Raw genomic sequence first — 23,038 nt, forward strand, 5'->3', positions numbered from 1 at the left:
TGCTTTTCTTCTTCAGCAGTTTTATTCAAAGTAAACCTCTGCCTGTTTTTGTGCGGCAGATATAATCACTATCACTACAGGGATGTAATGCATAGTGAATAGTAACTAGAGTTTGTTATGATCCACACAATCAAAGGCTTTAGCATAGTCAATGAAGCAGAAGTAGATGTTTTTCTGGAACTCTCTAGCTTTCTCCATGATCCAGCGTATGTTAGCAATTTGATCTCTAGTTCCTCTGCCTCTTCGAAATCCTGCCTGTACTTCTGGTAGTTCTCGATCCATATACTGCTGGAGTCTAGCTTGTAGAATTTTAAGCATAACTTTACTAGCATGAGAAATGAGTGCAATGGTGCGATAGTTTGAACATTCTTTAGCACTGCCTTTCTTTGGAATTGGAATGTAAACTGATCTTTTCCAATCCTGTGGCCACTGTTGAGTTTTCCAAATTTGCTGGCAAATTGAGTGTAGCACTTTTACTGCATCGTCTTTTAAGATTTTGAATAGCTCAGCTGGAATACTGTCACCTCCACTAGCTTTGTTGTTGCTCAGCTTTTCTAAGGCCCACTTCACTTCACATTCTAGGATGTCTGGCTCAAGGTCAGTGACCACCTCATTGTGATTATCAGGGACGTTAAGCTCATTCTTGTATAGTTCTTCTGTGTAATTTTGCCACCTCTTCTTAATCTCTTCTGCCTCTGTTAGGTCCCTGCCATTTTGGTCCTTTATCATGCCCATTTTTGCATGAAATGTTCCTTTCATCTCTCCAATTTTCTTGAAAAGATCTCTGGTCCTCCCTATTCTGTTGTTTTCTTCTATTTCTTTGCATTGTTCATTTAAGAAGGCATTCTTATCTCTTCTAGCTATTCTTTGGAATTCTGCATTTAATTGGGCATATCTTTCTTTTTCTCCCTTGCCTTTCACTTCCCTCCTTTCCTCAGCTATTTGCAAAGCTTCCTCAGACAGCCATTTTGCTTTCTTGCATTTCTTTTTCTTTGGGATGGTTTTGGTTGCTACCTGTTGTACAATGTTGCGAACCTCTGTCCATAGTTCTTTAGGCACTCTGTCTATCAGATCTAATTCCTTAAATCTATTTGTCACCTCTACTGTATATTGAACAGGGATATGATTTAATTCATACCTGACTGGCCTAGTGCTTTTCCCTACTTTCTTTAATTTAAGCCTAAACTTTGCAACAAGAAGCTCATGGTCTGAGCCACAGTCAGCTCCTGGTCTTGTTTTTACTGACTGTATAGAGCTTCTCCATCTTTGGCTGCAGAGCATATAGTCAATCTGATTTCTGTGTTGACTGTCTGGTGATGTCCATGTGTAAAGCCGTCTCTTGGGTTGTTGGAAAAGAGTGTTTGCTATGATCATCGTATTCTCTTGACAAAATTCTATCAGCCTGTGCCCTGCTTCATTTTTTACTCCAAGGCCAAACTTGCCTGTTATTCCAGTTATCTTTTGGCTTCCTACTTTAGCATTCCAATCCCCCATGATGATAAGGACATCATTTTTGGGTGTTAGTTCTATAAGGTGCTGTAGGGCTTCATAGAACCGGTCAATTTCATCCTCTTCAGCACCGGTGGTTGGGGCATAGACTTGGACTACTGTGATATTGAATGGTTTGCTTTGGATTCGAACTGAGATCATTCTGTCATTTTGAGGATTGTATCCCAGTATTGCTTTTCCTATTTTTTTATTGACTATGAAGGCTACTCCATTTCTTCTGAGGGATTCTTGCCCGCAGTAGTATACCTGATGGTCATCTGAATTAAATTCACCCATTCCTGTCCATTTTAGTTCGCTGATACCTAAGATGTCGATGTTCAGTCTTGTCATCTCTTGTTTGACCACGTCCAGCTTTCCTTGATTCATGGATCTTACATTCCAGGTTCCTATGGAGAAAAAATCTTTACAGCATCGGACTTTCCTTTCACCACCAGACATATCCACAGCTGAGCATCCTTTCGGCTTTGGCCCAGTCGCTTCATTCTTTCTGGCGCTACTAGTACTAGCCCTCTGCTCTTCCCCAGTAGCATATTGGACGCCTTCCGACCTGAGGGGCTCATCTTCCAGCGTCATATCGTTTTGCCTTTTGGTACTGTCCATAGGGTTTTCATGGCAAAGATACTGGAGTGGTTTGCCATTTCCTTCTCCAGTGGATCACGTTTTGTCAGAACTCTCTGCTATGACCTTTCCATCTTGGGTGGCCCTGCACGGCATAGCTCATAGCTTCATTGAATTACGCAAGCCCCTTCGCCACGACAAGGCAGTAATCCATGAAGGGGTCTTTAGATATACTCTGTCCTAATCACGTTTACCTTGTCCTTGCTTGATGAAATCCAACAGTAAAATACTCAGATACTTGTAAACTTCACCCTGATGGTTCTCAAGGGCATGGCTGTTTAGCATTTCGATTCCATTACTGTTTGTGATCTTATCACCACAACTTTATTACTACTCTAGCACATTTCTCTAGCCAAATTCCATCGCTTTATCCTTTGATATTTGTCAACGACTGGATTTTAATTTCTGATTTTCCATAAAGCTGCAGATTATCGACATAAAGGAAAGATGAGATTTTATTAGCAGTTTTTCCTGCTTGGTAACCAAGATTTCCTTCCTTCAAAGTCACTTAAAGGGGAATCACAGCAATCACAAGTAATAAAGATGATAATGAGTCACTCTGGAAGAGCCCATATTTTTTCATTTCCAACCAATTTTGTCCTGTGCTGCTTCATATTTTTACTATAAACATCCTAGTGTTTTTACTGACACGTTGTGCTGGGAACCTGCTGCTTGCAGGGATGCTGCTGCTTGTGCAGCCGGGTTGAGAAATTAGCTGCTGGTGATGCTGGGTAGAGGCTGCTCCTGCCCAGGGTTGGCGCCCATGAAAGAAAGACACAGAGATCTCTCGGGGGAAGGGCCCCGCTGCTCCTGGGATGCACACTGAACACTGGACCACGAGGAGCAGTGGACCTTGTTTATTTATAGCAAAAGCAACCAATCACATTTTATTATTATTCAAATTGACCAATCATGGTTACACATGTGTTCTTCTAAACTATCCTAAATGGACATAGGTGTTAGAGGTAGATTCAAATACAGTAATGACCAATCATTTGCAGGAGGCGTCAGAATTTGCCTTAAATGGAATAGCCAATGGTGTGAAGGAATGCTGTGATTATGCCCTTATCTGGCTGTAGCCAAATGACCTCTCTCCTAGGTTTCTTTGTTTTCTGGGTTTATGGCTTACTTCCTTACACATGGTTCACTGAAGACTTTCCATGGTAGAAAAGTACTAGCCAGAAAAGTACTAGCCAGCTACATGTATAGGAACAGAGATCATGGTTATTCCAACAACGTTGTTTCCAAACATTTGATGATCCAACTATGTGATAATGAATCAAATGCATTTTATAATCAATCCAAATGATATGTAAAATGGATTTTCACATTTTGCAATTCTCCAACATCACTTTATCAATCTGAACTTAAACTTTTGTACCTCTGCTTTTCCTTTTATTTCCTTTGTTTTACAGGAAGGATGTTATTTTCATCTAAATAAGCTTGGGTGTTCTCCACTTTTATGCCTATGAGTAATTTAAACATTGTAGGGTTGAGGTGTGGTCACTTTTGCTGAGTCCTTTTGAATCCTATACATTTTGCCAGTTATTAACCAGTTGTTGATGTCTCCCTTTTCATTAAGCTGTTTAGATATTTCAGTTAAAATTGAGTCATGCAATTAATGATTTTCAGATGTTGCTTTTAATCCTTCACCCAATTTTAGCAATTTCTGCTCTTGTTCTTCCATTTCATTTTTTATAAATTCATCTTCAAATTCTTTTATCCATCATTTTAGTACAGTTCTGAGTTTCTTATAGATCTTTCCAAAAATGGATTGTTTCCTTTTTGTTTGGTTTTTTGTTTTCAGAATTTCTGTTGCCACTTGGACTTTGATACACAGTAGTTGATTTTATTAACTTTATTGAACTAGAAATTCAGGTAAATGAGGGCAAATATGATATTGTTGCCATTACGGAAACATGGTGGGATGAAACCCACAAATGGAACACACAGCTAGAGGGATTTAAATTATTTAAAAGAAACAGACTAAACAAAAGAGGAGGTAGAGTTGCTCTCTATATAAGAAATAACTACATCTCTACAGAAATAGAGCACAACAATGATGAAAACTGTCTTGAATGCATTTGGGTCAATATAAAGGGGGGGGAATGACATTGCCATAGGTGTATACTATAGGCCACCCAACCAAACAGAGGAAATAGATGAACTTTTTGCTAGTCAGCTAACTAAGGTATGTAGGAGGCACATCACAATTGTAATGGGGGACTTTAATTACACTGACATCAACTGGAAGACAAATTCTCCACCAAGTGGAAGATCAAACAGATTCCTGACAAACCTAGCAGACAACTTTGTCTCCCAAAAAGTAGAGAACTCAGGGATTAGCCATATTGGATCTAATCCTCACTAACAAGAGATGAAATGATAGAAGATGTTGAAGCCACAGGAACCTTGGGGGGAAGTGATCATGCAATATTGGAATTCAATATTCTGGAAGAACAAGCAATAGAACACAGTCAAACTAGAGTCTTGGACTTTAAGAGAGCTAATTTCAATAAACTTGGAGAGAGCTTGGGAAGGATTCCATAGATGAGAATCCTCAAGGGGAAAACAATTCGAAAAGCTTGGAAAATTTTAAAAAGTGAGATAATAAAAGCCCAGTCTAGCACAATACCAACAAAGAAGAAAAATAACAGCTCTCAAAAGAAACTAGCATGGCTGCATAAAGAACTCTCTGATAAATTGAAAGATAAAAAGGACAAGTATAAAAAGTGGAAAGAGGGGCACATATCAGCAAATAGCCCGTGCCTGCAAAGATGAAGTGAGGAAAGCTAAGGCTCCAAGTGAATTAAGGCCTGCGACCAAAATCAAAAATAACAAAAAAAGCTTCTTTCAACATGTAAAAAACAAGAAAAAAGTTAAGGAAATGATTAGTCCATTAGTGGGGGAAAGTGGCAAGAAGGTGACAAGCAAAAGGAAGAAAGCAGAACTATTTAACTCATTTTTTTGCATCTGTCTTTACACAATGGGAAAAAACAGTCCAACCTATCAAAAACAGTACCATAAAAACAGATTAGAAACACAAGTTAACATAGGCAAGAAAATGGTAAGTGAGCACCTGTCCAGCCTAGATAAGTTCAAATCACCAGGACCAGATGGATTACACCCCAAGGTTCTCAAGGAACTGGCAGATGTGATCTCAGAACCACTGAACTATATTTTTCAAAGATCCTGGAGCACTGGAGAACTACCAGAGGACTGCAAAAGAGCTGATGTAGTTCCCATCTTCAAAAAAGGGAAAAAATAAATCCAGGAAACTATAGACCTATCAGCCTGACCTCAATACCTGGGAAGATTCAAACAACAAATCAGTGAACACCTAGAGGCAAAGAAAGTCATTAGTAAAAGCCAACATGGGTTTGTCAAAAACAGATCATGCCAGACAAATCTTATCGCATTCTTTGACCAAGTGATAAAATTAGTGGACCAGAGGAATGCTGTGGATATAATTTACCGTATATACTTGAGTATAAGCCGACTCGAATATAAGCCGAGACCCCTAATTTTACCCCCCAAAAATGGGAAAAGTTAGTGACTCGAGTATAAGCCGAGGCTGGGAAATGCAGCAGCTCACCTTATGCTCCTCTCCAGAGATCTTCCCTCAGCAGCGGCCGGCAAAGTAGCTCGCACGCGAAACAAGCCCGGCAGAGGAGCCGGAGCGGCGAGCAGAGGCGCCCGGCCCAGATCCTGCAAGGCCCGGCCGAGACACGCCCCCAGCAGCGGAGCTGCTCCGGCTCCTCTGCCGGGCTTGTTTTGCATGTGAGCTACTTTGCCTGACGCTGAGAAGACCCGCTTGGGCACTCGGGTTGGTGTCAGTCTCCGCAGGCCCTTCTCATTTCCAGGAACGTCAAGCGCGCTTGGCTCCCCACCCCCACGGCAGGGCAGGGCAGGGCAGAGACTTGCTCGCCCTACTGACGGCCCTGAAGAGAAACGAAGGGCTTGCAAACTCCCCGCGAGAAGCTGGGCGAAGCGCGCGGCTGGGCGAGTGTGTGCCTGCGCGCGTATTTACGAAAGAAACGCTCCGAGAGTTCTTCTTTCTCCGCCCCCTTGGGGGGAACTCTAGCGACTGCTGTAGCCGCGCTTCTCTTCTCGGCTCCGAAAATAGGGATTTCTACTCTCTCTCTCTCTCTCTCTCTCCCCTCCCCACCCCGCATTCTCCTGCCTCTTCGATTGCGACAATAAAAGGGCGAAGGGTGCGCTGGTTTCTTCCTCCTTCCTCCCCCCTCCCCTCCCCTCCCCGATTGTCAGGTGAGGCAGCTGGAGGTCTGGCCGGGAGATTGTAGCCGTTTTGAAACGCCGCGTCTTGAAACGCCCGATCAGCTGATTTTCGGGTGGAAGAGCCGCGGCTTGAATCTGTTTGCATCTGCCTGAATTAGACCGAAACGGCCTGAATTTGACCAGAGTTGCTTTGTAATGGCTGGAGGAACTGCAGAGGAGGTCTTGCCGGGAGATTGTGGCAGTTTTGAAACGCCGCGGCTTGAAACGCCCAATCAGCTGATTTTCGGGGCGGAAAGAGCCACGGCTTGAATCTGCTTGTATTTGTTTGAACTTAACCAGAAACGGCTCGTAATGGCTGGAGGAACTGCGGAGGGAGTGAATGCTCCAGCCTGGAATATTTGGAAAGGCTGGGGGAACCGGATGAACTGCAGCTTAAGCGACTGTTGCCGGAGGAGCCATGGCTTGAAACGCCCCAGTTTTGGGGGCAGCGTTTGCTTGTTCCGGGTAGAAAAAACGCTGTCGACCCCAGCATCTTTTGCGGGGATTTCCCATTTCCCGTTGCGAAACCAGCCGAGCCCAAGTCCACCCTTTCTTTTTTTTCCACGGCACGCTCGGTGCCTTTCCCACGATCGTGTCTCCTTCAGATCTTACGCAAGCTTCCTCGATTTCCTGGTGTGTGTGTGTGTGTGTGTGTGTTTCTTTCTTATTCCTCCCTTCTCTGGTGGTTGGAAAGGCGTGTGACGCGCTTCGACAACAACTCTGCTGGCTCTCTCGGTGGGAACCTCCCATCCTCTATATACCCCCATTTCGGCTGCTTCGCAAACTGCTTCCTCCACCCCACCCCACCCCACCTCACCCCTCCCCGCAAAAGATGCCGGGGTCGACAGCGTTTTTTCTACCCGGAACAAGCAAACACGCAGGCAACCCTGCACTATTCAGCTCAGTGAAGTCACGCTTGGTTAAAAAACAGATTTAATAATAATAATAAGAAGAAGAAGTTGGGCTGATCAAATGTTTCAATAATGACTGAAGGAGAGCTGCTTGTACCTTGGTCTTTGTGCTGGTGTCTTGACATGCCAGTGTTTTTATTTATTCCATTTATTCCATTTGATCAGCCCAAAGTACAAAAAAAAAACCCAAAAACAAGGTCTAGTTTCACGGCGATGAGCGACCGGAGTGCCAATCAATTAGTTAACAGACTTCATCAGTTCCAAAATCAAGATCACACCGGCAAGCTTTGTCAGTTGTCACTCGCGGCAGTACAAATACACTAGTACAGAAAGCTGCCGTTCACTTTCGGGGGGAGGAAAAAAAACCACAACAACACCGCACGCTTTCCGCCCCGAAAATCAGCTGATCGGGCGTTTCAAGCCGTTTCAAGCGTGACTTCACTGAGCTGAATAGTGCAGGGTTGCCTGCGTGTTTGCTTGTTCCGGGTAGAAAAAACGCTGTCGACCCCGGCATCTTTTGCGGGGAGGGGTGAGGTGGGGTGGGGTGGGGTGGAGGAAGCAGTTTGCGAAGCAGCCGAAATGGGGGTGTCAAGCCCTACGGGGACCAGGGGAGCACTTCCAACAATGCCCGCGCAGCACCGAAGGCCCATTGGCGCCCGCACCCCCCAACTGTTCGGCGGGCGAACGCCAGACCCGCTGCCGCACTTACAGCTGATTGGCGGCCGGAGGAGATTGCGAGCGGCTGCGGAGGTTCCGCGCCGGCACAAACAGGTAATCGGCGGCTGAAGGAGACTGCGAGCGGCTGCAGAGGTTCCGCGGCCGCATCAACAGCTGATCGGCGGCCGGAGATTGTGGACGGGCGCAGAGGGTCCGCGTCAGCACAGACAGCTGATCGGCGGCTGAAGGAGACTGCGAGCGGCTGCGGAGGTTCCGCGCCGGCACAAACAGCTAAGGGGCAGCCGGGGACGTCTACCGGTGGTCACGCAGCGCGATCAACTGAGCGGCAGCTAGAAACAGCCGCCGACGGTCGCACGGGCCTCACGGGACTTTTCGGGTCCGATGGCGGCTTGGAGAGTGTGGGTGGCTGCTTCGCAGACCTGGCGGTTGTAGCGGCATGCTTCGCCCAGCTTCTCGCGGGGAGTTTGCAAGCCCTTCGTTTCTCTTCAGGGCCGTCAGAAGGGCGAGCAAGTCTCTGCCCTGCCCTGCCCTGCCGTGGGGGTGGGGAGCCAAGCGCGCTTGATGTTCCTGGAAATGAGAAGGGCCTGCGGAGACTGACACCAACCCGAGTGCCCAAGCGGGTCTTCTCAGCGTCAGGCAAAGTAGCTCACATGCAAAACAAGCCCGGCAGAGGAGCCGGAGCAGCTCCGCTGCTGGGGGCGTGTCTCGGCCGGGCCTTGCAGGATCTGGGCCGGGCGCCTCTGCTCGCCGCTCCGGCTCCTCTGCCGGGCTTGTTTCGCATGTGATTCCGGGCCAGGTGCTGCTGAGGGCGAGCAGAGGCGCCCGGGCGACCCCAGCAGCGTCAGGCAAAGTAGCTCGGCCGCGCGCAAGTCCTCGGTAAGTTCTTTTTTTTTTTGTTGACTGGAGTATAAGCCGAAGTGGATTTTTTCAGCCCAAAAAGTGGGCTGAAAAATTCGGCTTATACTCAAGTATATACGGTACTTGGACTTCAGTAAGGCATTTGATAAAGTAGATCACAACCTACTACTTGATAAGATAGAAAAATGTGGGTTAGACAGCATCACCACCAGATGGATTCGTAGCTGGCTGACCGGATGTACTCAGCGTGTGGTCCTCAATGGAACTGCATTTACATGGAGGGAAGTGTGTAGTGGGGTGCCCCAGAGCTCTGTTCTGGGCCCAGTGCTCTTCAACATCTTCATCAACGATTTGGACGAGGGGATAGATGGGGAACTCATCCAATTTGCAGACACCAATCTGGCAGGAATAGCCAACACTCCAGAAGATAGGCTTATGATACAGGAGGATCTGGACAGACCTGAACACTGTGTGCTATCTAACAAAATGAAATTCAATGGTGAAGAAAAGTAAGATTCTACATTTAGGCAAGAAAAACCAAATGTACAGGTATAGTATAGGTCAGGGGTAGGCAACCTGGGCTCCTTTATGACTCGTGGACTTCAACTCCCAGAATTCCTGAGCCAGCAAGGTTGCCTACCCCTGGTATAGGTGGTACCCTGCTCAATAGTAACTGTGAGAGGGATCTTGGAGTCCTAGTGGACAATCACTTAAATATGAGCCAGCAGTATGCTGCAGCTGCCAAAAAAGCCAACACAGTGCTGGGCATCATTAACAGAGGGGTAGAATCAAGATCACGTGAAGTATTAATAACCACTTTACAATGCCTTGGTAAGGCCACACTTGGAATACTGCATCCAGTTTTGGTCACCACAATTTAAAAAAAATGTTGAGACTCTAGAAAAAGTACAGAGAAGAGCAACAAAGATGACTAGGGGACTGGAGGCTAAAACATATAAGGAACAGTTGCTGGAATTGGGTATGTCTGGTTTAATGAAGAGAAGGACGAGGGAGGACATGATAGCAGCGTTCCAATATCTCAGGGGCTGCCCCAAAGAAGAGGGAGTCAAGCTATTCTCCAAAGGACCTAAAGGCAGGACAAGAAGCAACAGATGGAAACTAATCAAGGAGAGAAGCAACCTGGAACTAAGGAGAAATTTCCTGAGAGTTAGAACAATTAACCAGTGGAACAACCTGCCTCCAGAAGCAGTGAATGCCCCAACACGAAGTTTTTAAGAAGAGACTGGACAGTCATTTGTCTGAAATGGTATAGGATTACCTGCCTGAGCAGGGGGTTGGACTAGATGACCTCCAAGTTCCCTTCCAACTTTATCATTATTATTATCATCATTATCATCATTATTATTAAAACATCCTAATAACCCCAGCTTAAAATTAGCATATTTTATTTTAGCAGAATGGTTAAAAATGTCCTGGTTAATTACTGCAGCAAAATAAGTAATGACTCACAATTACAATATGCCCACATCAATTCAAGGTTTTTGCAGCAACTCCAGGCATGCCCCACAGTGACTCATACTGCCCCTTGATTGTGTCAATCAGAGTTTGTTGGGGAGCAGCCAGCCTCCCCTTTCCCTGGGCTCATCCTCCGAACCACAGCCAGTTCCAGGGAGCGATCCAACTGTCAGAAGCAGTCAAAGGTCCCCCAGGCCCCTTTCACAGGCACCCCTGATGCTGCTTCCGATGCTTCAGGATTTCTGTGGGTGTGAGGTGCAGGCTCTCCTGGCAGACGGCACAGTGGTAGAGTTGCTGCAGGGCAGAAGGGCCAGAGGCAGCCACTGCTGCACCCCCTCTGGGCCCTGGGGGAGCAGAGAAGGCACAATGAGAGGGACCCCAGGACTCCAGCTCTGAAGATAAGCCCTTGCCCCTCTCCTTCCCCAAACCCAGGACCACCTGCTGAAAATGCAGCTCCAAAAGGACTTGCCTTCAAGGCCGGGCTCCCTGTCCTGAGGGTCAGGAGACTGGCAGGTCTCTTCGTGGGCCATACGCTCCAGAGGAGTGAAGGGCATGTAGAGGCCGCATCGTGAGCAAGCCCAAAAGCTGCGCAGGCAGTCACTATACAGATCTCCCTCATCCTGTGAGGGCATAAGGAGAAAGTACACAGGGCCGGTGGGCTGCTGCCACCTCCCACAGCCAGGAATGAGAAACATCCCCAAACCCAGGATTTTTTCCCTAACCCTAACCCTTCCTGGACTCACTGCCAGACAATTAAATGTCAAGAAGTCGCCAATCCTGTAGCCACCTTTCACCTCATGGGGCACCAGCTGCACCCCCTGGAAGAAGCTGGGCAGCCCTTCAGCCTCCTCAAGTGCCATCCGAGGGCCTCCATACAGGTGCTGCTGCTCCAGAGGTGTCATTCGCCGGAGGCTGTACTGGACCTAAAGGCACATCCAGAGATGATGCTCAGAGCAGCATCAGAGAGGCCGAGCCCCTGCTCCTGACTGGCAAGGAGGTTCCTCCTCCACCCCTTAACCCAGCAGCCACAACCCCTCCCCAGACAACAGCCTACCAGCCTTGGACAGCCTCCGCCTTTCTCCCCATGGCATAGTCACGCACCTCTGTCTTCAGAAAGCTCGACAGTTCATGTGTGAGTTGGCGCACCTCCGGGACACTGGGTGATGCCTCTGCCTCTGCCTCCTCCCCAGCCGGGTCTGCCAATCTTTCCAGACACCTGTCCAGCACTTTGTCCCAAGAGGCCCGGAGGCACAGGGCAGTGCTGAGCACCTGCACAGCCGTCTCTGCCACGGGGACTTGGAGCTCAAGCCAGGAGTCAGCCACAATGCGTGTGCAGTGGGCGTTGGTGTCGAGAGAGCGAGCGAAAAGCAGCAACACCTGGGGAGGAAAGCAGCTGTTTCAGGAGGGAGAGAACCCGAAGGGCAGAGCAAGACACACAGCCTGCCAGACCCCACTCACCTGCAGTGCTGGCAGGCGGAGGCAATTCACCAGGTAGGGCTTGTGGGTCTCCAGCAGTGAGACGAAGGACAGGATTTGGGGGGGACTAGTCATCCTCTCCTTGGCATCTGTGGGCAGGAAGGCCACTCCCTCAGGTTCCTTCAAAAGCCCATCCTTCCTAAGCTCCAGAATAGTCTTATTCCCGGCCTTGAGCCAGACTAGCTCGCCCTTTACTGCCCTCCAGCTGAACCAGCCACGAAGGGAGAGGACAGCCTGTTTGCTGCTTCTCGCAACGCTTCTCTTCTTGGCTGCTTCAGCGCAACCTGTACCTGACCCAGGACGGCCAACTGCCCCGCAGGCAGGCTGGCCCAAGGGGCAACACCCAAGGTCAACACAGGTGAAGAAGAAAGCCAGACCCCAAAGTCTCTTATGCCTTATTTTTAATTGGGATGACATAATAAATCTCCCACAACACAAACACGAACTGTCAATTGTGAATTGTGTTGAGAGGAGTTGTTAGTTCTAAAAAATGTTATCTAAGGTTTTCCTACATTTCAAATGCAGGTTGACTTATTTTTTCTTTCCCCAGTCCACTCAGGATGCAGCACTCAGCCAACCCATTTCAAGAAGCCCAGCTTAAAATTTCTTCAAACTGTTGCAGAGGAGTGGACCATTAAATCTGATTATAAGAATTATAAATAAGCAGCAACAGAAGCTTCAGATGGATAAGGCTCATTTTCCTCCCATATTTTTTTCCAATGAAATCACGCAAGGTGCTAGTACCGCTTTATAAAACCCTAGTAAGACCACACCTGGAATACTGCAGCCAATTTTGGTCACCATATCACAAAAAAGATGTTGAAAGTTTGGAAAAAATTCAGAGAAGAGCAACTAAGATGATCAAAGGCCTGGAGATTAAAACTTACAAAGAACGGCTGCGGGACTTGGGTTTGGCTAGTGTAAAGAAAAGAAGAAATAGGGGAGACATGATAGCAGTATTCCAGTATTTGAGGGGCTGCCACAAAGAAGAAGAGGGGGTCACGTTATTCACCAAAGCACCAGAGGGCAGGAGAAGAAACAATGGTTGGAAACTGACCAAAGAAGAAACCTCAAATTAAGGAGAAACTTCCTGACAGTGAGAACCACCAACCAGTGGAACAGCTTGCCACCAGAAATAGTGGGCGCTCCATCACTGGAGATTTTTTTTTAAAGGCTAGACAGTCACTTTTCCATGCTGGTATAGGTTCTCCTGCTTGAGCAGGGGGCTGGACTAGAAGACCTCTAAGGTCCCTTCCTATTCCTATTCCTATTCTTCTCTTCTATCCTCCTGCCAAATAATCCTGAGATGGAAACCTGGGTTTTCCCTCCTCCTCCCACACCGTCATAACTTCATTTCAAAGTCAGGCTGGAAACATGATTTCCAGCACAGAAAACCTCCAAGCAATACCAGAAAAACCGGGAAAAAGCTCCCAACTCCCCTCTTGAGGCCAGCGGGAGTGGAGATTCTCCTGGGGCTGAAGGGCTTCCTCCTTACCTGGGTCCCTGCCAGCCTTGGAGTCTGAATGCAGCAGCTCTGGGGCATCAGCAAAAACACTGGTCGGGTGCAGGACAAGGCCGGCTTTCTCCCTCGTGTGGAAGATCTGGAGAGCACACAAGAATGGTTTCATAGGGTCTTTTAACGGTTTATATATTGTATCCTTCTGTTTTGTGCTTAACAGCTGAAAGCCACCCAGATCGCACGCAGGATGTGAGATGGGCGGCTATGCAGACTGAAGCAATAAATAAATAACCACCAACCTCTTGAAAGCCTGGGAAGACCTTCCCCCTGCCACGCCGGGCCTGACTCCAGCCCCCTTTGACCCTCAGTCAGATACAGTGGCCAGCAGGGACACTTGCCTGTTCTGAATCCTTGCGGCTCTCGTTGAAGGGGTCAGGGACAGCCAGCTGAGGATAAAGGCCCTGGGCCAGCACCAGCTGCAGCAGAGCCAGCTGGCTAGCTGAGAGCCCGCGGGCTTCACTGGCAGCTGCCTGCAGCTCCTCCATATCGTGCCGCAGCTGGAAATTCACATCCTGCAAGGCGACAGCAACACAACCAGCCACCTGCAGACCCAGACAGGCAGACCCAGGCACGCACCCCTCTCCCTTCCAGGCCGGAGCCCTGGTGTCCATAGGACCCACCCCCAAAGTGCTTCAGGGGGGCCCTCCAGAAGGACCGGGCCAAAAGCCCCCATTCCAGCCTCCCCATGTTGCAAACATCCTCTTGTGGGTGAGGCAGGGAGCCCCTGTGCTTCCCAAAGTGATCGGGGCCATGGCAGCAGCCTTTTCGGGGCCAATGCGCCACAGACCGCCTGAGAGTGCCAGCCACTGCCATGGAAGCAGCTGCTGAAAACAGGGCGAGGGAGGAGGGGCCGCAGCATCCCTAGAGAAAGCGTCAGTATTTGGTGGGCATGCAAAAAGTGGGTAAGTTCTGGATTCAAGTCCAAGCCCCGATTCAGTTTAGGAACTGATGAAGTTCTTCTTTCGGAACTCAGAGACAAACGGTAGAACTTGGCTCTCTGCAGCAAGGTCCTTGCATGCACTGGTGGAAAGATTGGGCACTCCAAGCAGCGCTGTGGGGCCTTCCCAGCCAATGGGGGAAGCTGGATTCACTTAACAAATGTGATTTAAGCAACTGCAATGATTCACTTAACAACTATGGCAAAAAAGATCGTAAAATCAGGCACGACTCGTTTAACAACCATGTTGCTCGGCAATGGAAATTCTAGTCCCAATTGTGGCCATTGCTAATCGCTGCTGCCTATAGGGGCGCTGCTCACCCGTTTCAGTGCCAAAGCCAGCGCTGGCCAGCATGACGTGGTGGAGTGCTGTGACCTTCCCACCAAAGTGGCGCCTATTTATCTACCCACATTTGCCTTCTTTCATGCTCCTGCTGGCCGGGCAGGAGCTGGAGTGACCAACGGGAGCTCATCCCTTCGCGTGGCCTTTGGGCCTTGAACCTGGGCTGCCAGCTCTCCAGCTGACTAGCCCAGCGTCTCAACCACTGAGCCATCCTGCCGCTCCTGTAACCACAGAGTGAGGGGTAAGTTTATAACTGTGTGCATAATTGCTATGAAGATCAGAAGTTACCTCTCTGTATGTTTTTTTCTTTCTTTCTTGATTTTTGGCTGCATCTTTCTTTTTCTTCTCTTCTTCTTTGTATTAGTTTGCATTATTTTCCTTTTTAAAAACCTTTAAGAGTGTGTGTGTGTGTGTGTGTTCATTAAAGTAAGACTTACCCCGAAAATAAACCCTAGCTTGATTTTGGGGGATGGGCCTAATATAAGACTTACCCCCCAAATAACCTAGTTTTTAGGCGAGGCACATGCCTAAAAATCAAGCTAGGGTGGGCATGGGGGGTGGTGGAGCTGCCCCATGTGGCCCTCACCCACTTACCGTTGCAGCCTGCCTCTCCTCACCAGCCCACTTCTCCTGCAGCATTCCCTGCCCTGCATTTCGCAGTCAGAGGCCTTTCCGTAAGGCCTCTGCAGCAATGCAGGCCGGAGCTCCATTCTCAGCTGCAGAATGAAGCTGCTTCTTTGGCTGCAGAAGAAGTGGGACGGCTGGGCAGGGCTGTCGGTGCCGCCACGGCGAGGTGAGAGAGAGAGAGATGGATGCGAAAGAGAAACTGCAAGTCAGTTGGCCCCTACTCTCACTCGCCCCACCTGGATGTCTGGGCAGGAACTGCTCTCCTCCTCTTCCCCAGATAAACCGGGCCCTCCTCCTTCCTGCTGGTCCTCCTCCTGCAGCCGCAACAGCTTCCGCCGGCGCCCGCCCCTTTGCTCATGCTCCCGCTTTAGTCTGTGCAGCTCTTGATGTTCCCGCCGCCGCCTCTGTCGGGCGTAGGTGCTGCAAGGCTGAGCAGGAGGGCCCAGCAGCCGGTGGTCTCGCAGCAATTCCTGGCAGAGCAACCGGAAGGAAAGGATAGCCCACCCTTGCTCAAGGTTAGGGAAGCCCCTTCCAACCCACCTCCTCTTCTCTCCACAAATGGTGCCCTTGTGAGCGAAGACAAAGAACAGCACGACTCTTCCACATCACCACCACCAACACACCGGGAGCTTCCTACCATCGGGCGCCCAGCTTCGTTTGTCTAGCAGCTCTCCTCACTCCCCGCCCTTCTGAATTGACACCAACCTGAAACTGGCGCCGCAGATTGGCCGCCTCGTAGAGCCGATGCTCCTCCAGGCCCCGACGCCGGCACCACCGCTGGGATCCTCGACGATTGGCTGCTTTCTCCTGCCAGCCAGACATAAGAGAAGTCTGGCTCGCATGTCTCAGAGGGGAAGCAAGGCCCAGCTCCATACCCCAAATAAAGGGCACACATGCCAACAAGACCTTTCTGTCCCCTTGCCTGGAGCAGGAACGGAGCTTGGCTGGAAAGATGCCGCCTCAAATGGGGAGTCAGTATCTAGTGAACCAAGCACCCTCCTTCCGAGAGAGCCGAAAGAGCAAAGGGGAAGCGCCAAGAGAAGGCCCAGGGAACCCAGAGGAAACACCTTGCACAAGGGCCCTGGGCTGGAAAAGGACCCTGCAGGGAGAGCCTCCCGCCTGGCAGTCCTCTGGCTCTCAAGGAAGATGTAGTCCAGGAAGGGAAGGATCGGCAGGCCAAGCTCTTCATGCTGCGTTTGTGGCACTTTCTGTGCCCTGCCTACCTGGACCCAGGCGTTGAAGATATTCAGAAGGGTCAGGGGGTCTCCCAGTAGGCTCCTCAGGCTTCGCCGGGCCGCCAGACAGTCCAGGTCGCTGCGCCCACCGGCCCTGTTCAGGAAGGGAGAGGGCACGCTGAGGACAGCGGCAATGGTGAGCGTTGGGGCAGCCAGATCCAGGAGCGTCCCCAGCACCAGCATCTTCCCTGCAGAGGGAGAGATCACATGAGGCAGCAGGCAGGGCTCACCCAGGCAGCCACAACTTCCAGCTGCCTTCCTCTGCACATGCGTGGGGGGCGGCGACACAGAAAGGCTCCCCTCAGGCTTTCCAGCGAAGTTCAGCACAATGCCCACCCCACAGAATTCAAGGTGATCCCTGCATGGAGCTGTCGATTCCAGGAAGACACACCGGGCAGATTGTGAGATGACGAGGAGTCTGGAAGCAGCCCAGGAAACTGCATTCTGCCCCCCTCAAGCGACCAGGAGGAGAAGTCTTCATCCGTGGGGATACCAGCTGCACCCATCACTCACCAATCACCACATCAACTGGCAGCTGAGCCAGGAGAGTCCCAATAGGCGTTAGGGCCTCTGCTGAGTCCAGGGCACCCTGATGCTTTAGGTAGCCCAAGGCCGCCTCCAGGCTGGCCTGAGGGGGCGGCTCCAGGAAAGGGAACGCTCGGGGATCGCCTAGGCCCATGCTCTTCATCTGGGAACAAAGGCAGAACAAGGGTGGCTTCATTTCAGCAGCAAGTCAGTGGTGACTCCAAAAGAGCCAGACTCTCCAACTCCTCTCTGCTTGCTCTCCTGCCTGTCCTTCCCACCTGCAAAAGGATTGGAGGAGTTCCTTCTTAAGGCCAGGGGAAGACTGGCAAATCCATAGGTTTATTAAGGAAGACCCAGAGGGACCAGACAGGCACTTGGAACACATTTCTGTGGCCCAGAACTAGGCCAAGTGCTTTTCTCTTCAACTATTGTCTATCCACCCCATCCCCATCCCCATGCTAGGAGTGGAACATGGGGCCTCTCACAAAGCAGGCTGCCACCCTGAACAAGAGGGAGATGGTGTTGGTTCTTCTCTGAAGACCTCCGCTTCCCCACCAATGGGGCAGCAGTGGGGCATCAGCCAGCACTCTTCATCGGGATACCAAACCCTCCCTGAGCATTATAGATCCGCATAGCCTGCAGCCCTTCCCTTTCAGCAGTTACTAGGCAGTATGAGGCATCTGCAGGAAGCAGTGGTCTTCCTCGTGACTCCCCCAGCACGCAGCCTTGAATCGCAGCTGCCATGGAGCAAACCTACCTGTAAAATCAGGGCATCCAGTGCCACCCGCTGGATCTCTGGCACTGGATAGGGGGCAAAATTGTCATAGTCTGATTCAGCATAGAGGCGGTAGCAGACCCCAGGCCCAGTCCGGCCTGCCCGGCCCTTGCGTTGCTCAGCACTGGCTCGGCTGATCCAGAACTCCTGGAGGCGATGTAGCTTGGCTTTGGAGTCATAGCTCATCTCTTTCACCTTTCCTAAAAAGAAGTGTGCATGTGGGGGGGGGAACCATGAAGAAAAGAAATACGAAAAACTTTGGAGATATCAAAGCAGGTGTCCAAAGAATGGGGTTGGGATACCGTATCAGCAGCAAAACCCAGAGCTCAATCAAAGGAGGGAAATCCCAGCATAGTCTTCTTTTGGCTTCTAACGGCCATCACCAGACAGTCCGTTCGGTGAGATGAGCCCTACCCTCGGATCAGGCCCTTTGGGGCCCATCATCAGCAGTTGATGTATTTGATCGCTGGACACCACCAGAGGTCTAGACTCTGGTTCCTGGATGCGGTTGTCCATGTTATCTTTTAGTCCTTATATTATTCCCACAAGCGAACCAATTGGGACTGTCAATGTTATTATTTTTGCCCTGAGGACACTCAAGGTTATCCATCCTTTGTTGATGACCTTGATCAATCATGGCAGAATGCTTTGGCACCATTTCCTTCTGCAGGTCCTTCGAAACATTACTGCCCTTCCTCCCCCCCCCCCTCTTCCTCCAAAGCCCAGGGGTGGCTGCAGTTTGCTCACAGCTTTGGGGGACAACTGACTTGGTATCCATTTACTAGTTTTACAGTGGGAATTGCTAAGTTTCCCTTGAGGGACACTCATAGAACTTGGGGGGCAGCTTCCCTGGCACCCTCATGGGTCGACTCCTGCAGGGTTAGGCAGCTGCTCCTTGACAAGAGTTATTCAGGCTGTTCTGGACCTTCTCCTCTTCTCGGCTCTCATAATACAAGGCTGGCTCTTCAGTGGATCAATAGCTGGCCGAGGTTCAGGGTAAACCCTGGTGCTCCTGCTGGCTTCGTAGACCCCAGTATTTATCAGTCCTGCTTTCAGGATTTCAGGAACTGGCCGCATCCTACTCTGGAAGGACCTGTGGAACAACTTGAAGACCAGGGCTTCAAGACCTTTTGAATATAGACTAGATGATTCATGCAGGATCTGCTCATCCATTCTTTAATCGTGACAATTCTTAGTGTTTTTATTTCAGTGACAATGTCTGCAAGCTTGGTTGTATCATAGAATGTCGTTTTAGAATGCGTGTGGATGTGGTCCTGTTCTTGGTTAATTTCAGGGTCGGCACCTGGTGTCCCCTGGTTGTAATTAACCCACTTTATTAGTGGTGTAGGCTCTCACAGCCAGTATCTGTTGCAGAGTGTTGAGCTTCAGGGTCTAGTGATCCTGGTCTAGGCAACAGATTTCCTGATGTTTCACCCCCAGATATGGCTGGCAAGGTGGTAATTAGACTGTTTTCCCTGATTTATACTGTGTCTTGGGAAAGGCAGGCAATAAATCATCCTCATCAATATTTTATCTTGGTCACTTTGTGCCATTCCAAGGAAAGAACTGCACAAAACAGCCCAGGCTGATTAACCCAAACTCCACTGTGGAGGCCCCATGTCTGTCCCTGTAGTCTAGACGTTATGGAGATGGCCTGGAAGGGAACATCCAGAAGCTCTACAAAAGCCACAAGGGCAGAAACGTGGTCTGAGTTTTGGGAAAGGAGAAATAACACGTGAACCAACCCTGTGCACCAAATCAGATCAAGACACCACAGGACACCAGGAGCTGCCTCCAATGAGTCTCCTTGGGGCTTCCCTCCTCCTCCCCTCCTTACAGCCCAGGGAGGAGCCAGCCTGAGCCTCTTCTTTCTCTTCTGGAATGGCTTTGCCTGATTATTCCCTTCAAGTTCACCTCCTTTGCATCCTGGGTAGAAAAAAGTAACTCTCCTCCATCGGCCAAACCCCAGGGCGGGGGGGGGGGGGGGAAGGCAGGGAGAACTCTCACCTGCATCAGCAACAAATCGGACCCCATCAATGGTCACGGAAGTCTCGGCAATGTTGGTGGAAATGATGCACTTCCGGACTCCCGGTGGAGGAAGGCCAAAGATCTGAAGAGCAATGACAACGGCTGTTAAGAGATTCTGGTATGGTTGTTGTTGTTTTTAAAAAGTAAGTCCCATCTCTCTGACCAGAGAAAGATAACAAAAACTGCAACAGAAGCCTCGAAAGCTGCCATTAGGTGCCACCCCCAAAAAATCTGACTCCATTTGTAAATGGCTTAGCGAGTGCCGTGGATCGCAATGTGAGTCTAAGTGCTGTTGCTAAGGTTTCTCCTCTTTCCATGAAAAAATAGAAGGATGACAAGACAGCAACAAGCTGAAAGGGCCCCCAAACTCTAGTCGCACCCCATCTGGTGACACCACCACCCCGGATTCAATTGGTCACCTCTCCATAATAACAAGACCCTCCCACCGCTGAAAGTGGGAGGAAGAAGTTTACCTCTCCAGCCCTGCTTGACTCACCTTGTCCTGCTCAGCCACAGAGAGGGTGCTGTGCAGAGGAAGGACCACCCAGCGCTTGGTGAAGGCCGCGTAAGACTGCACAGCCTCTACCACTGCCCCAATCTCAGCCGCTCCACTGAGGAAGATGAGCAGGTCTCCCCTCTCCTCCGGCGGGTACTTGTGGTCGATAGCCTGGAGCACCCGCAGGAAGGGCTGGGCGCCCAGCCTTTCCCTGCGCCCACGGCTGCTTTCCTCAGGGGGGATGGGTTGATAGATGACCTGCATGGAACAGGAGGTCACATTGGCCCACCTGGTCTTCATTCAAATCACAATTTTAAGCCTTCTATGTTATAAGAACTACAGCTGGAAGGACATCGGCAGCTTCCGATTAAAAACTCAGTGTAGGGTGAGTACAAGGACTTAGCAGATTACTATTATTTATTGATATATGAAATTCATATACCACAAAAGACAGCAAATCTGAGAAACAAACAAATAAACCCACGCTTCCCAGAAGGGGCTTCAACCACCCTTGCCAAAAGCCCTCCAAAAAACCAGCAGGCCAGGCCTTCAATTTCTCAGGGGAACCTTGTTCCAGAAGGCAGGTGTCCCCTGGACCACTTCCTGGGTGTTTTTCTTCCCGCACCCTCACCGTGATGGGGAAGAGGCGTCCAGGAACCTGGATCACAGGAGCGCCCCCAAAATAGTCGGCAAAGAGCCGGATGTTGATGGTGGCAGACATGAGCACCAGCTTGAGGTCAGCCCGGACAGGCAGGAGCCGGCGCAGGACGCCCAGCAGGAAGTCACAGTGCAAGTGGCGCTCATGGACCTCATCCACGATCAGCACATGGTAGGCGGGCAGCGTGGGCTCCCGCTGGGCCTGGCGCAGGAGCAGCCCTTCGGTCAGGAAGACGATGCGCGTGGCGGGCGAGCGAGCGCTCTCGAAGCGGATCTGGTAGCCAACCTGCGCAGGGAAAGGAGAGCGGTCAGTCCCGGCCCCGGCTGCCCCCCCCCCGGGGCTGCCCGCGCGCGTGTGCTCACCTGGTCCCCAAAGCGCCCCATGCTCTCGCGGGCCACGCGCTGGGCCAGGGCCACGCAGGCCAAGCGCCGCGGCTGGGTGCAGGCCACATGGGCGTAGCCGGCGGCCAGCAGGAACTGGGGCACCTGCGTGGACTTGCCACAGCCCGTGTCCCCGGCCACCAGCACCACCGGGCTGCGCGCCAAGGCGGCCAGCAGCGCCTCCCGCGAGCGGGCGATGGGCAGGGCGGCGCGCTCCCGCTGCATCCGCGCCAGCCGGGCCAAGCTCCGCCGCTGCGCGAAGTCCAGGAAGCGGAGCAGCGCCAGGCCAAAGCGGCGCGCTCGCGCCGGGGACACGCCGGGTGCTTCTCGCCGCGGCAGCCGCAGGTTCAGGCGGCGCTCAGGGTCGTAGGCCGGTCGGCCCCCCGCGCCGGAGCCCCGCCGCTCGCAGAAGCCGCGCAGCCGCCGGAAGAAAGCCCAGAAGTCGTCCCGTTCATGGCCGGTGCAAGCCGGCGGGAAGTAGGCGGCCTCCAGGCGGGCGCGCGTGGCGGCGCAGTCCCAGCCCCCCGCCGCCATCCCGGCCGCTCTCCCCGCCGGCCGGCGGCACGGCAGGCAGGCGCCGGGTGGGCGGGGGCAGGAAGCGCTGGGTGGGCGGGCACGGCGGGGCGGGGCTGTGGCGGAAAGCCTGGGAAGCTGCGAAGGGTGGGGAGGTGGGCGGAGAGAGGGAGATAGCTCCCCCGCCCTCCCCTTCTTGGGCAGGTCCGAGCAAGTGCGGTTCGATCGTTTATGAGTAAAGCCAGCCGTACCAACAGGCTGAAGAACAGCTTTTATCCGTGGGCTGTTAGGCTTTTGAACGGGAAATAATTTTATAAACTTTATGCATAATTGACTTGCGAGGCCGGTGTGTTGTGCAATTAGCTCACGTGGTGTAATAAGATGGAGGGTTTGTGTCACTGTTAGTTGGGGGTGGGGGCACGAAGGGAGGCTCAGCCAATCTCAATGTATACATGGTTGTACTTTGACAATAAAGGTTCATTCATTCTCCTTGTGTTTCGGGTTCGAATGAGCAGGAAAGATGACAGGCATGTGAATACAGAGGAACAGCAACTTTATTGATAACCATAAGTGTACTGAGGGGGTAGGGTGTGCATGTACTCTTTATATACCTTCATACAACCAATCAGATGGAACCCATTATTCCGGCTATTTTGGTTCCCGCCTGAACTGTTAGAACTCAGTATGTGTGCTGGAGAACTGTTAGTTCCCAGTATGCAGGTGAATAGGTGTTTCTCCAAACCCCAATACATAACACATTCATTATGAGAAGTTTGTGCCACATGGGTACCTGGGCTACACTGGCTGTGTGGCAATTGGTTGACTGGACAGACTTTTTTTAATCAGTGATGTGAGTTGGAATAGGTGATATATGTTGCCTTAGTTTTTGTTTTTTGGAGTTTATTGTATTTATACCCCTCCTGTATCATTTTTATAAATAACTCAAGGGGGTGAACTTATCCAACACCACTTCCTCCTCCTGTTTTCCCCACAACAACCCTGTGAGATGGGTTGGGCTGAGTGAAGGGGCTGGCCCAAAGTCACCCACCTGGCTGAAGGCAGGACTAGAACTGACAGTCTCCTGCTGTGACTGAAAAGTACTATATTCTCATATACTATAGCTTTGTTATCTAGTACACTGTTGGATTGTTGCTCTGAAAGTACTTGATTGGTGCTGGTTGCTTTGCAATAAAACTGG

At 50.6% G+C, this 23,038-nt stretch overlaps 1 protein-coding gene across 6 annotated transcripts; it reads right to left on the reverse strand.

Moving 5' to 3' along the window:
- Positions 1-8,782: 8,782 nt before the first annotated feature.
- On the reverse strand, positions 8,783-21,893 carry DHX34 (DExH-box helicase 34). 6 transcript variants are annotated; one of them, XM_081334760.1, is made up of 16 exons: positions 21,310-21,893; positions 20,921-21,232; positions 20,290-20,547; positions 19,773-19,875; positions 17,748-17,965; positions 16,979-17,153; positions 16,454-16,653; positions 15,936-16,037; positions 15,467-15,700; positions 13,662-13,835; positions 13,300-13,405; positions 11,787-11,893; positions 11,430-11,705; positions 11,123-11,251; positions 10,798-10,948; positions 8,783-10,672 (listed from the first exon to the last, which is right to left on the reverse strand). In XM_081334760.1, exons 1-16 carry the CDS (start codon positions 21,859-21,861, stop codon positions 10,530-10,532), a joined length of 3,240 nt encoding a protein of 1,079 aa, XP_081190886.1. In that variant the 5' UTR covers positions 21,862-21,893; the 3' UTR covers positions 8,783-10,529. The 6 variants fall into 6 exon arrangements, 5 of the variants coding, with proteins under 5 accessions (XP_081190886.1, XP_081190885.1, XP_081190887.1 ...); XM_081334759.1 differs by having other exon boundaries at positions 8,784-10,672; positions 11,072-11,251; positions 11,475-11,705; XM_081334761.1 differs by having other exon boundaries at positions 8,786-10,672; positions 11,072-11,251; positions 17,748-17,791.
- Between the last annotated feature and the right edge of the window lie 1,145 nt (positions 21,894-23,038).

Source organism: Vipera berus, assembly GCF_964194415.1.
Source record: "Vipera berus genome assembly, chromosome: 9".
NCBI classification, from domain to species: domain Eukaryota; kingdom Metazoa; phylum Chordata; class Lepidosauria; order Squamata; family Viperidae; genus Vipera; species Vipera berus.

What these genes read in the sequence shown, in the direction of transcription:
- DHX34 (XM_081334758.1), bottom strand. Translation starts at nt 21,861, where the DNA reads ATGGCGGCGGGGGGCTGGGACTGCGCCGCCACGCGCGCCCGCCTGGAG. An exon ending in GTTCCTGCCCAGACATCCAG is followed by an intron (nt 13,836 to 15,466) that starts GTGGGGCGAGTG and finishes GTCGCCTTGCAG; the next exon opens with GATGTGAATTTCCAGCTGCG. An exon ending in CAGGGAGCCCGGCCTTGAAG is followed by an intron (nt 10,673 to 10,797) that starts GCAAGTCCTTTT and finishes CTGCTCCCCCAG; the next exon opens with GGCCCAGAGGGGGTGCAGCA.